We start from the raw sequence: 17,979 nt of genomic DNA, 5'->3' as shown, positions 1-17,979 counted from the left end.
TTTCACCTTTAAGAGGTACCTGAACCTTGCATTTTTGTGGGGTTCTTTACATTTCCTATGTAGGTGTAAAGTCATACTTGAGAGATATAATTCCATTCACCACACAAGCAACTTCATAGTCTATTCTATTGCATCAACTTTTTCTGTAAAAATAAATTGTTAAGGATATTATTCCTGGAACAGAATAAATTCTTGGAATTACTGAGTAACTCATGTAGCGTTCCACTGTTCCAAGAACACATCACTTATTTTATCATGACAATGTAAAGGTATTAATCTTTTGGCTTCCATTTCAACAATGAGAAATGCTGCGAGAGACACAGACACCTGCATTACATTTCAGCTCAAGTTTATATCATCCATAAACATCTCTGTTTTGGACACCTCGGCCAAACAAATGCTCACAGAATACTCTATGTAGCATTTGATTTTATGGAACTATAAAAGTTCCTTGCTGTTAATTACAGAGACAAATGTCTCATCACACATTTGGTTACCAGATAGCAGCATAATTAGTTTTCTCCATTAACCTTTCAGATATAAAATTTGATTTCAAGTAAAAAACATTGTAAACCCCTTGGAATCTGAATAACATGGTATATTTCTGCATGTTTGAAAAAAATGCAACACTAAGAAAACAATTTTATGGATTCTTATTTACAAGGATATTGGTTGCATGGAATACTGAAAGAAAATCTGTCTAAACTTTGTAATGATTCGAAAATATATTATCAAATATGCGTGCGATAAGCTATCCTTTGTAGAGAAATGAGGCACAGTCACCTGACCACCAGTGGAATGTGCCCTTTGACCTCTCTCTCCTAACTATGGTCATGCGGCCAAATTGTTCAGCACAGCCTCTCATCTGCTCCCCCTTCATCCTGGTATCTGTGAGACAATGGATGAGGGAGGTGCGTTCAGTTGATGGCAATGGAATAGTTTTTTTCCTGTTTAAAGCCAAATTGCCTTCAGAATGACTGATCCCACAACCCTGGCCTGCTAAGGACCATGCTGTAGCTTACATTCGCAGAGGGCGCGTTTGATGGGTTCAATGTGTAGATGGGGTGCTATCAACATTGACGTACGTTTACGCTGCCGATGTGGAGGGTGGGATGAAGACCTCCTGTGTGGCATGGGACAATCCTGCACGAGGAAACGGCCTCATCTCAGTCGTCCCACTCTGACCTACTGATAACTGGAGGCACATTACCTTTTAATATGTTTTAACATGGAACTTATGTATTCAAAAATAATTACTAAGAGTCTATTCTGTGCCAAGGAATACTACAGTAGGAATACAGCATTGAACACTCAGAGTCTTGCCCTGAAGGAATTCAAGCTGAGACTGGAAGGACAATTAAAAGATCATGGAGGCAAGGGTAGCCGAGGTCACTCCAGGCAAAGAGGCTGGCAGAGCACATGCCAGGGCCCCAGTGTTGCAAGATTCCAGGGGTGCTGTCCCTTGTGCCATGTGAGTCTGCGAGGCCCGGGGAGAGGGGTGGCACGGAGACTGGTGACACACAGGGGCACAGATGGGCATCCTACTTCAGAGTTAGACTTTAAAGGATGGAGACTTTTACCTAATAAAATAGAAAACAGGCTGGGCGTGGTGGCTCATGCCGGTAATTCCAGCAGTTTGGGAAGCCAAGGCGGGCAGATCACTTGAGGTCAGGAGTTCAAGACCTGCCTGGCCAAAATGGTGAAACCCCGTCTCTACTAAAAATACAAAAACTAGCCAGGCGTGGTGGCACGCACCTATAGTGCCAGCTACTCGGCAGGCTGAGGCAGGAGAATCACTTGAATCAGAGGTGAAGGATGCAGTGAGCCGAGATTGCACCACTGTACTCCAGCCTGGGCAACACAGCGAGACTCTAACTCAAAGGAAAAAAAAGTTTAACAAATACTTATGATATTTCCTAGAATGTGCCAGACATTGTTCTGCAAACAAAAATGCAAAGATATCAGGCTAGATGATAGCAGGATACATACAGGCTTGGAAGAGTTGATACCAAAGGAAGCTTTTGGATTTCTAGTGCCAAAGGCCATTATATTTTAGGGTTCAAGTAAAAGACTGTATTTCTCAGTGTCCATTGAAGATATATGTGACCATACAAAAAATAAGTGTTGACTGGAATATCTGGTTATATTCTTTAAGAAGCAAGTGGAACAAATAAATTAAGCAAGCACTTGTTGCCCTATTGGGATTTTCTTGTGGTTTTCTTTTTTTTTTTTGGAGATAGGATCTCACTTGTTGCCCAGGCTGGAGTGCAATGGTGCTCTCTCAGCTCACTGCAACTTCCACCCCCGGGGCTCAACTGATCCTCCCACCTCAGCCTCCTGAGTAGTTGGGACTACAGGTATGCACCATTACACCCGGCTACTTTTTGTAATTTTTTGTAGAATTTTTTTTTTTTTTTTTTTTTTTTGCAGAAGAGTGGTAAGCATGTCAATGACGTGAGGAAGTGCACAGTCTAAAATGTAAGGAAGGAGAGCTGCTGCAGGAATGAAAAGTGGTGTGGTATGGCTGCTGTACATGGAGGCAAGAGGGGAGTGTCAGGAATCAGCTGGAAGAAGTAGACGGGGGCAGTTCCTGCAGGGTCTCAGCTGTCGTGCTAGGGAGTTTGGGTACACTTAGATGACAAAGAATTTCAAGCATCACACCTACAACCCCAGCACTGTGGGAGGCCAAGGCTGGAGGATCGCTTGAGGCCAGGAGTTCAAGACCAACTAGTGCAACAGAGGGAGACGCTGTCTCTACAAAAAATAAAAAAATTAGCTGGGCATGGTGGTACATGCCTGAAGTCCCAGCTACTTGGAAGGCTGAGTAGCTTGAGCCCAGGAGTTGGAGGCTTCAGTGAGCTATGATCATACCATGCACTCCAGCCAGGGCAACAGAGTGAGACCCTGTCTCTGAAAAATGGAAAAGAATTGCAGGCAGAGGGGCAGCCCAAGTTGCACACAATACTCTCAGGACCCGAAAGGCACCATGTGGATCGCAATGGCTGCAGGTTCAGGTTTCTGCCCTTCACCAACCCCACTCCCCTGCTACTGCTGGGGCACTGCTGTCCAGGTCACTTTCTCTCCGATAATCTGCTACTTATAAGGATAACAGACTTCCTGCGCCAACATCCCAGGTCTATTTTTAACTTTGAGATGCAGAACACACTGGTTCAAAATCCTTACTTCACCGTATAGATGGCCATATGATTTTCCTCCGAAAATAAAATCAGAGAGAGGCTGAATTGTCAACATGTTTCCTTAGATTCTACCCTTCATGACTTTATTATTATTTTTTCAATGATTTGGTCATGACCAGTGTAAGAAAAGTAAAAGACCACAATATATCACACTTTTCATTTACAGGGCAGTTGCTGAACCACAACGAGCCTTCCTGAGAAACAGAAAGAGGTGGTTTTTCCTTAGGACAGCTGCTGCCCCCACGCGGGCCGTGGCGAGCAGGCTGCAGGCTGCATGTTAGCCCCACTGGCCCCTCACAGGGCCCCCTTGGGCAGATACAACTTGGGTGGCTGTGTGCAGGGGCCCAACTCCTTCAGAAACCCGACAGGCACCAAGGTTTGTGGGTGTGATCTTTAATACATGGCTGTATGTCCTTAAATTAAGGTAGAAAAGCTTGCTTCATGTGGAATCTGAGAAGTCAACAATGTCAACATCGGTTTACAGACGGGCCAGTGCTATCTTAAGCACCTTTCTAAAGCTGTACCTGTGTTACAGCAGAATAAGGAACAAGTAGAACAAATGTGATTTTCCAATTTTGGTTTCCAACATGTCACTGGCTTTCATATGTGAGTTCTCCTTTTCAGTTTCTTCTAGATTTGAAAAAAGAAGTTGTATCTCACAAATCAACATCAGAAATCCCAAATTTCTACTCTAGTATGTTACAGAAGCTTAAAGTTAAATGAGGCATCTTTTAGTTTGGCTCACTAAATGTCTCTACAATCTCAATATAGCAGTATACTTTACAATAAATCTTCAGAGTCCTAACGACAGTGTCCAATATATTCATGCATTTAAATCACATATCTGAAGACCTATCAGCAGAGTACCTATTGCGGATACAGCATTGTGCTAGGTTCTCAAAGGATCCAAAATGAATTCAGGTCACACTTGCCCTCTAGGATCTGACAGTTTACATTAGGAGCGATTAGAAGAGTCCTGCAAATAAACAACTCCATTTCAATGTGGCAGCTGTTAAGGTTCGGGGGAGGATCTGCTGGGTGACTTGAGCACAATAAAGCCACACACAAAAATAAGTAAATATTAGGCATCACATGGTGAGTGCCAGAGAAGAGTACTGTTACTACTTAGTGCCCAAGTATCAGAAGAAAAGATAACTTCTAGGCCGGGCGCGGTGGCCCACGCCTGCCATCCCAGTACTTTGGGAGGCCGAGGCGGGCGGATCATGAGGTCAGGAGATCGAGACCATCCTGGCTAACACGGTGAAACCCCGTCTCTACTAAAAATACAAACACATTAGCCGGGCGTGGTGGCGGGCGCCTGGAGTCCCAGCTACTCGGGAGGCTGAGGCAGGAGAATGCCGTGAACCCGGGAGACGGGGCCTGCAGTGAACCGAGATGGCGCCACTGCACTCCAGCCTGGGCGACACAGCGAGACTCTGTCTCAAAAAAATAAAAGGTAATTCCTAAATCTGGGAGAAGGAGGAAGAATGGGGTAATAAAAACACAAACACAGTGTTTTCCAGTTTGAAAAAACATTTTACCATACAGGATCTCCCATGTGCGTCAGGAGGGCCAACATTATTCTTCTATTACAGAAGATGAGGAAAGCCCTCAAGAGTGTTCTCCAAGGTGTTACAGCTGGAGCCTGAGATTCGAAGCAAGGTTTTCTGACTCTAAATCCGACTTCTCTCTACTATGCTATGTAAACTGAGAAGGCTTACAGGCCAAGGTAATATTTGAATTGGGCTTTAAAAACCGATGGGAGAGACAGGATTTTAGGGGAAGGAGTTTGGAAATGGGGTAAGGCATGGTAGGAGGCTAGGATGGAGAAGGAGCCACTGTGAAACGGCGGAGATGAGAACGGGAAGGTGCTTTAAGGAGGGAATGATGTGGCCGGTTTGACAACAGCACATGTTTTCAGTGAGGGTGAAGAGCAAGAGAAGGCTGGAAAGGTGGTTTAGAAACAGACAGCGAACTGAACGAGGGGGAGAGCGGGGCCTCACTCCTCCACGGCAGCGTGTTACAGTGAAAGACTGCGGCCAGGCCATGTCCAAATTCCAGATCCAGGCTCTTGTCTCCTAGCTCTATGACCTTACATACACTAACAATTCTAAAGGCCCATTTTTCTCATATAAAAGGAGAAATGACAATACCTTCTCAGAGCTGGTCTCAGTGTTAAATGAGATAAAGTTCGGAAGTGCCTAGCATACACGGGAGACAGTAAACAAGCCCTAGCTCCTTTCTTCCCAGGGGCTTTCCCAGGCCCGCAGCTCCTGGCCACCTCATTCCTTCTCTCTGTGGAGCCCCCTCTGCACCTGGAAGTCCTGCTTTAGGAAGCCGGCTGGCTCAGCGGACGGTGGTTGCATGAAAGCTGGAGACAGGGAGATGCAGATGCGGTCGGGTCACACTACGCATACTAAACACTCAGTGAAGGGCTTTGCCTTGATTCTAGAACCCATGACAAGGCAGCTGAAGTCTCTAAGCAGGAGAGAGGGTGAGAAGTTACGTATTGAGATCAGCCTATGTGAGCAGATTGGAGCAAGGAGTGGTGGCAGCTCTGACAAGGTGAAGAGCGCAGAAGTGGATGTCAGGAGACCTGACTGGAAAGTGTGGTCAGCTACTAATGACCATGTAGCCTTGGGCAAATCACTTTCACCCCTGAGTTGAGGTTCCCATTTGTAAAACATGAGGCCAACCCAACACCAACCTCACAGTGTAGCTGCAATAAAAACTAAGTGAGAAATGGAGGGCCCGTATGGCCTAAATACAAATGCCTCCCAGACTTCAGGCAACAAGTCATACGTGAGAACGACAAAGTTCTGCATCCACAGCTACTGAAACACATGTATATGTGCACATAAATTGAAAGAAGCTATCAGTATTTAAGTCTTCTCAAGAGGCTCTCCAAACTTTGACTTCGCTTGCAATTGTTTTTGAAGCCATTTTTTGGTCCTAGAGTATAATCAGACATATCAGGTGCTGTATGAAGCCTTGGGAACAGTCTAGACCAGGGGTTTTAAAATAGTGACTGGGGGTGCCCTAACATTCTGCAGAGGCCCACAGAGGAATGTGGAACGCACATAAGGCGCTCTGGGTCTCCTCGACCTTTCTTCAAGCAGCTCTGCTCCCCTTTGATCTGCTGGACACGCCGGGGGTTCCGCTTGGGAGCGCGTTTGAACACAGCCTGCCATGCGGTTAAGGGCTTGCTTTGGAGACAGGCAGACCCTGGCTTGCGTCCTGGCTCTGGCACTGAGTAACTCTGTGAACTCCTCAAATTCTTCATCCATCAAGAGGGAAAAACAACACGTTTCTTGGGACAATTAATGGGATAACATTTACAAAGTCCTTTACATAGTGCCTGGCACACAGCAAGCTCTGGGTAAATGACACTATTACCGGCCACATACTTAACCCCAGGAGACACTCCTGGTTGTCTGTCCCGTTCATTCCACCACCAAAAAAGGAGAGGCCTGACATGAAAGAGCACAGGGACACAAGGACACAGTGGGGCCAGCGTGCTGAAGATGGAGCTTTGACGGGGAGGAACAGAGTCGGGAAGCACTTGCTTCGAAATACTGGGATTTCGGGGTTCTACTTTTCCCTCTTGGCCCTTCGTTTCCCCTAAGTTTGCAACTCCTGCCCCAGATATGGTGACACACTAGACCCTTCTTCCTCTTGGGAGCAGGGGCTCAGCTCCTAAGCCTTTTGAAACCAACCAAGAACCAGGGTGGGACCCAGGCCACCTGACTCCAGGTGAAGACCTCCTCCGTCTTACAAACAGACCTGCCCAGTCCTCCGGGAGGAGAACGACGTCGTGGCTGGGAGACAACTCTCTAACTTGTAAAAGTGCACAGGAATTTTTCGAGTGTGTCCTCTTTGGGGAGATTCTGGGGACTCTAGTGGGGGCAGCTGTCATCAAGAAAGCCACTGAAAAGAGATTTCAGAGTTTCAGAGATGTCGATCCTGCTCACCTGGCATGGCAGCCACACTGTGTGCTTCATCTATGGAAAGCTGAATAACTGAACTGAATACTAAAAAGAGTAACTAGAACAGGGCTTGGCATGGATGTAAAAGGAGCACAGTGAATTTCTGTTGAATGAATAAATGAATGAGACTGAACACCTGACAAACATGTTTCAAATGTACATACTATGATAAACGTAACCCAAAATCCAATGTGTGAAGAGACTTCATTTTATATTTGTATTAGTGCTATGAATAATAAATTAATTGTCTCATAAAAATCCTTCTATAAGTGCCCTGCTAGCAGCTAAGGCCTCCTCCATGAGCCTTGGCTTTGCCTGGCTCCACAGGGCAGAGGGGAAAGATCTTTGAGAGGAGGCCTGGGTTTACTCTGGTCTCTGCTATTAATGAGCAGGTCAGGTAACTGAGCTTTGGTTCCCATCATTATAGGAATCATTATATCTACCCTAAGTACCCCACAGGTATATGGTAAAAATCCCGAGAAAACAGATGTGAAAGAACTTTCTAAGCCATAAGGTGCAACACTCATGGTCGAGCTATAATGATGCTTACTGCCGGCTCCCTCCCCCTTCCCACCTGGAATCTTCTCCAGGGAGGAGAAATACAGGAGTGAATCTTCCTGTAGTTCAACATCTCTGCTTTATAGAGTCCTCCTCTCTACCCCTTCCAACTCTGCATCTGCTGTTGCCCTGACCGTTCACATTTGTCGTTTAATTACTGTTCACAGGGAGGCGGTTAAGTACAGTGTTCAAAGCTCAGGCAGACCTGCACTGGAACCCCACCTGTGGCACTTCCTACTTGAGAGACCTTGGGCAGGTCACCTTGACATCTCTAGGCTCATCTACAGAATGGGGATGACGATAACTCGTACAGACATTCTGCGAAGAGCCACTCAGGTCTTTCATGTAAAGTGCTCAGTGTGCTGCCTTGCACACAGTAAGTGCTTAAACAACTGCGGCTCTTACGACTGCTGAATACTGCGCCCTGTTTCCTGAATTTGTCCTGTCTCCTCTCCAACTGGATCTGAATCTCCGAGAACAAGGTCCCTGTCTCTATCCATTTCTGTGACTATCTTTGACCCCACTCCCATCCCAGAAAAGTGCTGAGTTCGGAGTATTTTCTCATAAAGACACTGGGTGAATCGACGTAAGGGAACCGTTTTCCTTCAAACAGTGCTTAAATCTTCATTGTAGTCCCATCACAGCCAGCTTGAGAAAGTCAGTGTCCACAGGGTAAAGTAACGTCTTCTGACCCTATTATCCAATTAAAAATATGTAATTCCTAAAGCTCTCGGCCAAGCCATTTACACTACTGAGCTACCCGACCATGTGAGATGCACTATGTTTGTTAACAGCCTAAAAATGTTCCACAGAAGGAGACCTGATATGGGAACCTCTGCCACATTCTGGAAGACTCTTTTTCACCTAGGACATAAACTTGGATCTTATAGATGCAGATAGTACTAAAGGGAACACATATGTTTGAATGTAGAAAATCCTATAGAATATCCCTGGGACAGTGTGTCAGTACTTTGTTATAGGAGAAAGAGTTCTAGTATTTTGGTACCAAACCCCCTTGGATGTCATAAGCTTCCCATAGAATTCTACATCTTTATGGACAGGCTTTAGCAACTTATAAAGTAAACATAATTGAAATATTTAAATCTATGTTTTGAAAAGTGTAACTATAAAACTATAAACTATAACACTGTCAACAAAAAATTCCTACTTTCAGATGCCATCAGGAACTATTCTCAATTGTTCCAGAAATCATGTTTTCTGTGACAATTTCTGTTATTTTTTCCTAACTGACCTAGAGATCACAAAATAAAAATGTTATTTGGGAACCAACTACATCGTGACCTCAGAATGAACACAAGATTGAGAATAACCCACAGCACATTCCCAGGCTGTTCAATCTTTTGTCTCTTGATATTGAAGGCCTTCTTGAGCAACCACTTTGAAAGTGTATCTATCTCAAGCCTGGTCTTTCATTGGAATTCTTGTATCTTCCTCAACTTGGACCAGGAAGAAGAAAATCAACAACGTCTATCATCTTCGGGAGTTTCCAGCTTACTGAATCCTGGGCACTAGCATCCTGTTGCTCTTCAGCTTCCCCTCTCTTATCCTTACAATTCACTTTCCTCATAGTGACTTTACCACTTTTCTAGTACACAGCAGAAAGCGCGGGAAAGCCTGCCTTGCTGGAGAAGAACTAAATCAAGGACATGATGTTCCATTTGTATGGTGAACGTAAATTTTCTACTAAAGGGCAAATTCGTTATTTCAAATGGCTTATAGAGTGGTACTTTGATAATACAGAATTCCAACTGACCAGCCAGGCGCAGTGGCTCATGCCTGTAATCCCAGCACTTTGGGAGGCCGAGGTGGGTGGATCACCTAAGGTCAGGAGTTCGAGACCAGCCTGGCCAACATGGTGAAACTCTGTCTCTACTAAAAATACAAAAAATTAGCCAGGTGTGGTGGCGGGCGCCTGTAATCCCAGCTACTCGGGAGGCTGAGGCAGGAGAATCACTTGAACCCAGGAGGCAGGGGCTGCAGTGAGCCGAGATCATGCCATTGCACTCCAGCCTGGATAACAAGAGCGAAACTCTGTCTAAAAAACAAAACAAAACAAAACAGAATTCCAACTGACCAAGTTTAGGGGACTGGAAAGACTGAAATCCAAGAATATTCTCTTTCTGGGCCACAGCATTTCACTTGATTATTAACCTTTTGGCTCCTAGCTCTCTTTAACAGTAAACAGGTACTGGGAGCAGTGCTGGCACCAGTGCTATTCTTTCCCTTAGCAAAAAGATCCACGTGCCATCAATGAACGCTCATGTAAGAAATGCTGACATTTCCCTCCTATTTTTCCTCTTAAAGTATATATTAATATTTGACTTCTTCCCAATGCATCCCGACCCACCCTTTCTATTCCTCAAAGAAAAACCAGGGAGATCCCGGTGAGAGCTTCGTTTGAAGGCTGACCCACACTGGGTCTGGGCAGCAGTCCTGCTACCTGAAGTCCCCTTTGATGGGGTAATTGTGGCTTTGATGGTAATCGCTCTCGCTCTGATCCCTCTCATGTTCTGCTTCCTTGCTGTGCAGTGCTGGGCCCTCACCCTGCTACCTGGGATTGCAGAGGTCCCAGATGGGCAAGGTTGAAGCCAAAGGCCACACCATCTACTCTCCACTCTGACCTTATGGGTACTTCACTCTTAGAGGCAAAATCCTACATGGTTGCATTTTTGGCGGATGGTGTGCAAATAAAAAACTGCACATCCAAAGTCTTTCCTGTACAGCATGTGCGCCAACACTGCACATGGAAAAGGTGGCAATGTTTGTGGCTACCTACCCACTCATCATGCAGCTACACTTGCTGGAAAGTCTCGGAGATGCTGCTTTAGCTCTGCTTGTCCCTGATGTGAGCTGGGAACAAGGATGGTAAGAGGAAAGCATGCTGTTCCCCCTGCCCCAAAATGCTGGTGTGAAAGGAGCACAAAGCCAGGAAAATGAGGAGCTCCTTGATGATAACTAGCACTATCAAGAGCTGTTTAGGCAGCCAATCACACTTTTATTTTCCTTATGCTTTTTGACTGTAGATTTAATTTAATTTCGTCATGGCAGGATTAGCAACTGGGCCACAGAGGTGAAGGGACATTATAATAAGACAGCACATTAATCCTCTATCCCACCCAAGGCAGAAGCAAAACCAAACAAATAGCAGCTTCCTGGAAATTGAATTTCTGTTATCCAGATGTCAAAGATGTAATACCCCAATTACACAAACTATTGCCAGTGAAGCATGCCAGCGAATATGCAATGTAAATGGGGTGAGCGCAGAGCCACAAAACTGCACAGTCAGCATCTGGCTCTGTGAGTGAGTGATAATTAGCACTGTGTGTAGACACTAATAAACATTTATGTCTGAAATTACAACTTTTAGCAATGTTAATAAGGGATATATTGGCAATCTGTAAAATAAAAGGTCTTGAAAAGAATGTCATACATTAAGCAATGGCAGACATTTCCCGTTCCTGAACAATTTCCTTTTTCCCCGTAATTGCAAATGGCCACGATGTTTTGCTGAGAAATTAATTGACATAGGAACCTACCTAAAAAAATGGGTTGTGTCTCTTTGGCCTCCCCATTAACATCGTTGCTGAATTCTGGGATCTTATACACCTCATGGTGATAATCTGGCATGAGAAAACAACCAAAAATTAGAATCCTAATGACCTCAACATAGGAATAAGCACTCAAGTCTAGAATCTCATTCTATTTAGTATGTATAATCTATAATTTATAAATAAACTTTTTGAGAACTGAATTAATCACAGAATTTGTAGTCGATAATAATTCCTAAAACTTTGCTTATTCTGGAGTATGCAAACTTGAAAGATTACTTTGGCTTTAGAAGACAGCTTTGCTTGATCACACCATTTTCACGGTAAATTATGCCCACAGGTGCCAATTTTTAGGCTTTTTTTTTTTTTTTAATTTGAGGTGGCAAGTACGTTTGCCCAATCATCGAGCAGGAGAGGTTTCCAAATTTCTCTTCACAACCCATTTTCACCAGCATATCAACAGTATGCTTTAAAGTTAGCCAGCACTCTAGTTTTCTCAGTTTACCCAGAAAATCTCAGCCTTTAAGCAGCTTAAAGGCAAGCACACATGAAAAATACTGATTTGTTATTTCAAATGTAGTATGATTTGGATAAGAAAGCAAGATTTTCATCTTTCACACAAGTGACTCTTTCGCTTTCAGCTACTGCACTTTATTTAATATGCAAGTTTATTTTCTAAAACTGCACCTGCAGAGAGAGAGAGAAGAATCAGACCTATAATTAAAAAAAAAAAAAAAAAAGGGAAAAAAGGAAAAACTTGCTATGTCAGTCAAAGTTTAAAATACAATATTTTACAAGCTTCTCTATGGAGGCTACTGCACTTTGGCTTCTATTTTTGAAAAGTAGGGTCACTTAGGCATGAAGACAGAGGTTCCTCCTTAACACCTACTCCCCTTCCTCTGGCCTTAGATCTCCCAGGACCAAGTCAACAAAACTACTCTCACTTTTAAGATAAAGCAGTTAAGTTCTCTGAGGTCATCAATAAGAAAGCAGCCTACATTCCTGAATTAATCAGATAGCACCATCAGGGCAGTCACCCAGACAGAGACTTTTAAAAGTCCAAGTAACTGAGTAATCAACACGGATGTGGAAAAAAAAATTTACTCAGAAAGTGGGAAGAGCCAAGTATTTTGAATGCGTGAAACTATTTCAGGCCTCTTTCATTAAACAGTGTCCAAACTAAATTAGGGGAGGCAGATAAGAATGGATCTGTAAAATGCCTATAATCAAACTATTTTCAGATGAACCAAATCCACATCTTAGCTAGCTTTGCTCAGTTTGAAAAATTCGATTACTTGTAATTGTCCACGATTTTTCACTAATTTTCATCAGTTTACACGTGACTTCTGCAGGTCGTTGAAGAGTTTCTACCCTGATGCCAATGCTAGAGAAAACGACAGAGGAAAAGCAGACAGGTTCTGTGGTGTGGCTTTGACCTCAACTTGATTAAAAGACGACATTTAAATAGAGCGGGTCTAAACTCAATATGAGGACTTGTGACATTACAATGAACAAAGTCACCTGCCCCTAATTAAAGATGACAATGCATTTTGAGATATATTTTCACGATGGCTCTTACCTTGAGTTATCATTAAAAAAAAAAAAAAGTCAAATCAGGAAGATAAAGACTCTTAACAAGTAACTGAACACAGACAAGACTGTATTCCACTTTCCCCTCCCTGACCAAATACAAACCCCGAGAGAGTGGTGTACACCTGTTAATTTGTCAGGAACTATCTGGATTTTTTTTTTCTTCCTTTTTTTGTTTTAAAGGATACTTATCTGACTGCTACGTGATCTAGTCTAAAACACCTTTCCAACCCAAATCAGCTAGCTAGAGATGTTGGATGTCAACAATTCCGCCTTGGGCTTGGACACGGCGTGAGCTTCTTTCTCCTTCTTAAAAGGAACAACAACGGTCATCCTTTTTCCTCCTTCTCTCGGCGGGGGGAAGGGGGAAGACCCCAGAAAACAAAAACAGCAAATCTCAGGTCGGATGGTCAACGCTCGGCCTGATGGCCAGGCAGGTCCGCGGCCGCCCCAGCCCAGCCCCGGAGGCGCCCCGAGGAGGGCTCGGGCCCCCCGGTGTCATTGTTTGCTAATTTCCTGAGCTGCCCTCCGACTTGTTTACGTTAAATAACACCCCGCCTCCCCCCGCACAACTTTCCCCGCCGCCCGGCGTGTGCGGCCGCGGCCCTGCCTGCCAGCCCCGCGGAGGCACCGGGGGACCAGGAAGGACCGGGGGCTCCGGGAGGGCGCGCCCCCCAGCGTGGACCCCCGCGGGCGGCCGAGGGCGCGGCGCCCGCTGCCTGCCCCCGCCGCCCCGGCGGCCGCTTACCTCGGCTCACCAGTTTGAAGCTCTGGGATTTCCTGCTTCTTTTCCTCTCGGAGAACTCCATGGTGCGGGGAAGGCGGCGGCGGCGGGGGCTGAGGAGGCGGCGGCGGCGGCGGCGGCGGCAGCGGCGGCGCGGGCTCGTGTCACCGCCGCGGAGCCGCCCGGACCAAGGTCCGCGCCTGGAGTCGGCGGGGGGAGGCCGCGGGACGAGAGGAACCACCGCGAGCCCGCTCGGGGCTGTAGGCGCGGGGCCCCGCGGCGCGGGCTCCCGGGCGAAGTTGCCCCCGCGCGGCGCCGCCTCCCGGTGCCCTAGGCGCCCCCGCGGCCCCCGCTCATGCCGGCCCGCGGGTTCCAGACGCCGCCCGCCGCAGCCCAACTTTCCGTTGGGAGCGGGCCGGGCGGGGGCGCGGCGGCGGCGGCGGCGGCGGGGGGCGGCTCGGGGCGGCCGGCCCGCCTGGGCTCAGCTGCGGACGCGGCGGCGGCGGCGGTGGCCCCGGAGACGCGGCTGGCGGGCTGGCTGCGGGGAGGGCGGCGGCGGGTGCAGAGCCGGCCGGGGCGCTGACCGCCCCCGCGGGAGGAGGGGCGCCGGCGGAGGGGGCGGCGCCGCCGGGACCCCGGGGCCACCTGCTGGCGGAGCCCGGCCGCCGCCATCCCCGGGGGCCGCCGTCGCCGCCGCCGGCCTGGCCGCGCGGCGCCCCGAGGAGGCGCGGAGGCCGCGGCGCAGCGCCTTGGCCCGGGCCCGGCCGGCCTGCCTGCCCCCGGGGACGCCGCCACCTGGGCCTCCGCTCACAGACCCCGCTGGCCGGCCTCCCTCCGCCGCTTGCTGAGCCGAGCTCCTCTTTGCACCTCGCCGTGGGGGCGCGGACCGCCCCGGCGGCCACCTCCCAGCCCTCACATCCCGGGCTCCTCGGGGCCCGACGCGCTGATTTTAGGCAAGTTTTAGGGGGGAAAAAACTTACCCATCTGCGCTCTCTCTACAAGGACAGACAGGAGGTTTTAGAATATTGTGGAGAAGAGTATAGTAGAGAGAGCTCCCATTCCCTAACCCAGGCTGGGCGGACTGTGGGAAGAGCCGAGTCACATTCAAGGAGAGCACTTGGAATGGGGGGCTTGGTGGCCCTGGGGACTCTCAGGAGGCCATGGTCAAGGCAGGTGCAGGGGACTCTGCTTCTCCAGGTCATATGTCGGAATCATGGACCCAAACACAAAGCGCTTACTGGTTTTGTGTAATATTCTTATCGGGGAAGCAGAGAGAGTACTCCAGGCACCATTTCTTTCTCACATCTTTCGAGTGGGCCAGAAAAAGAATTCACACCATCTGGGAATGGTAGGACAGGAACGTGATGGGACGTGCGTGAAAGTATCCGCCAAACCCAAACAGGAAGAGGGTAAAGAGTCGGAGGGGCGGGGGTCTACCTCTCCAGCACGGGGCAAAGGCCAGTGGCCCCCAAAGAGAAAGGAAAATGGGGAGGTTGCCAAATGTGATGAGTGTCACGTGGGTCCCACCCAAATGAGGCGGCCGCTGAGGAACCGCTCTTCAGGGACACAGAGTAGGACAAGTGCCGAGGAAGAGGGACGTTGAGGCAGCTTGCAGAAGCACGCATGGAGAAACAGAACCAAAGAGCAGGGTAACCAGCAGACCAGGCAATAGAGGCAGGGATGGTTACCCATCCCAAGGTCTTGGATGGTACCAAAGGCGGCACACCTGGAAGGCTGTCATGGAGGGGAGAGGGAGAACTGTTTCTTCCGTTCGATAAAGCAAACCTTCCACAAGAGGTTGTTAACCTTTTTGGTCACTGTTTCCTTTGAGATTATGTTCAAAGCTCAAGGGCCCTTTTTCCCAGAAAACATGTATGGGACACATAAAATTTAGTATACATTTATTGGAGTTCTTAGACGCGCCTTGCTGCTCTCAGAAAATTAGTGGTAACAGTGATTAAAGCAATACCCTATTTGGGTTTCTTCCTTCCCTGCCACCCTTTCTTTAAAACCAGGCATAAAAACCTGAAGATGTTTTGGAATTTTTTTTTTTTTTTTTTTTTTTTTTGAGACAGAGTCTCATTCTGTCGCCCAGGATGGAGTGCAGTGGTGTGATCTCAGCTTACTGCAACCTCCATCTCCTGGGTTCAAGCGATTCTCCTGCCTCAGCCTCCCAAGTAGCTGGGATTACAGGCATGGGCCACCACGCCCAGCTAATTTTTTGTATTTTTAGTAGAGATGGGGCTTTGCCATGTTGGCCGGGCTGGTTTCAAACTCCTGACCTCAAGTGATCAGCCGCCTAGGCCTCCCAAAGTGCTGGTATTACAGGCGTGAGCCACCACGCCCGGCTGTTTTGGATGTTTTTAAAGAAACAGCATACAATTTTGTTCCTCAGGCTGGGATCCATTCTTTCTTTATGTAATGCCTTTTAAAATGTTATTCTCAAAGCCGTAAGGCTAAGTTCTACACTGACTAAGGAACTTCCCGGATCCTTCATGCCTTGGAGCATATAATGAGATTTTATCATGCTTAAACTATGATGAAGTCAGTGAAGGTGTCATCCCAAGAAGTAAATCCCTGGAGAAGGTATTAACAACTTAGCATTTTCAGTTCAAGTGGGAATGCAAATTCCATTTACTGAAGAGAATATTTTTGATAGAGTTAAGAATAAAATATTTGAGTAAGAATATTTTTAAATAGTAGTCATTTCTCCTTGACCCTTTTTAACCTGGCTTTCCAGAGATGGTGTATGAGTGAGTTGTCCTGCAGAGGACACAGGCTGGGCCTGTCTTATTAAGTTTTAGAGAAAATAAATGTCTATTTACTCTGCATTTTGTGCAAATCACTATGCTCTTATCTAACAAAAATATATATCACATTTAGTATTAAGATTAATTATAATATTTAATTAAAATGAGATTGCTTGGGGTCAGGTGTGGTGTTTCACACCTGTAATCCCAACATTTTGGGATTCAGAAGGATTGCTTAAGGCCAGGAATTCAAGACCAACCTGGATAACATCATGAGACCCAGTCTCTACCAAAAAATAGAAATATAAAGTAAAACCATGAAGTGAGATTGCTTTAAGTGGCAGGTATCCGTATAGTAGCCACTCTTTATCCTTGGGGAATATGTCCAAGACCTTCAGGGGATGTCTGAACCTGAGGATAGTACCGAACCCCGTATATACTATGTTAGTATCAAACCCCATATATACTGTGTTGTTTTTGTTTTATGTTTCCTAATAACCAACCAACTACCAAGAATACGCTGGGCTAAAGAATGATTCCCATTCCAGGTCAGAAGGAGTGGGTTGGCTAAAGATTTCATCATGCCGCTCAAAATGGGGCACAATTTTAAACTGATGAATTGTTTATTTCTGGAAGTTTGCATTCAATATTTGCAGGCCATAGGTGACTGCAAGTAACCGAAATCATGGATAAAGGGGGACTACTGTATTAGCCTGCTCGGGCTATTGTAACAAATACCACATACATACTGGGTGACTTAACAGCAATTTCTTTTCTTACCATTCTAAAGGCTGCAAGTTTCAGACCTAGGTGTGGCAGGATCAGTTTCTGGTGAGGGCTCTTTCCTTAGCTTGCGCACCGCTACCCTTACATGGCATAGGGAGACAGCAGTCTTTCTCTCCCTCTTCTTATAAGGCCACCAATCTTATCAAATTAGGGCTCCGCCTTTATGACCTCTTTTAACCTTAGTTACCTTCTATTAAAGGTTCAATCTCCAGATACAGTCACGTTAGGAGTTAGGGATTCAGCATACGAGTTTGTGGGGGACCCAAATCAGTCTGTAGCCATCTTGTTTTCATTCAAACATAGTGTCTGTATTGGGGGTTCCTGGAAAGTTTTCTAGGGGATCTACTGAGGTCATTTCTTTGCCTCATTCTTTACAATTTTAGTATATGTGCTGCCGAAGTGAGCGCTCTTTGCCTCGTTCCTAAAGGCCCCCTAAAGTTCCAGAACCACAGGTTTATGTGTTACTGGAGATCAGAGATAATCGGTCAAATATTCAATGACATCACACAGGGCAAACATTTTATTATATGGCCATGGTTAAACCCACTTGATTATAAAGATTTCATGTTGGTTTCAATCTTTGACAAAGCCAGATAATTTGGCCAGAAAACATGAAGTAACCTTAACCCTGATACTTCAAATTCTCTTCCTGAAAACTGTCCTAAGAGGAATAGCATTATGAAATGTTTCATCTTCATTTAGAGCTCTGCTGTCGAATAGAAATACAATGCAAGCTATATATGTAATTTCAAATGTCCTATTAGCCACACTGAAAAAAGTAAAAATAAACAGATGAAATTCATTTTAATCATTTATCTT

General features: G+C 46.3%; 1 protein-coding gene across 16 annotated transcripts in view; it reads right to left on the bottom strand.

Annotated features, from left to right (window-relative positions):
* The window catches only part of LOC105490626 (BEN domain containing 7), an 85,599-nt gene extending 71,418 nt beyond the window's left edge, over positions 1-14,181 (bottom strand). For 9 of the 16 annotated variants that reach the window (XM_024795692.2, XM_011756443.3, XM_011756440.3 and 6 more), the window contains exons 1-2: positions 13,649-14,181; positions 11,299-11,382 (exon numbers count right to left, since the gene is read on the bottom strand). In XM_024795692.2, the coding sequence (XP_024651460.1) occupies positions 11,299-11,382; positions 13,649-13,709 (145 nt within the window). In that variant the 5' untranslated portion in view covers positions 13,710-14,181. The remainder of the gene's footprint in view (positions 1-11,298; positions 11,383-13,648) is intronic. The other 7 variants (XR_011608251.1, XM_011756444.2, XM_011756446.2 and 4 more) reach the window with 3 other exon arrangements.
* Between the last annotated feature and the right edge of the window lie 3,798 nt (positions 14,182-17,979).

This window comes from Macaca nemestrina, chromosome 9, assembly GCF_043159975.1.
Source record: "Macaca nemestrina isolate mMacNem1 chromosome 9, mMacNem.hap1, whole genome shotgun sequence".
In the NCBI taxonomy this organism is placed as follows: domain Eukaryota; kingdom Metazoa; phylum Chordata; class Mammalia; order Primates; family Cercopithecidae; genus Macaca; species Macaca nemestrina.
This window is presented reverse-complemented; position numbering and strand designations above follow the sequence as displayed.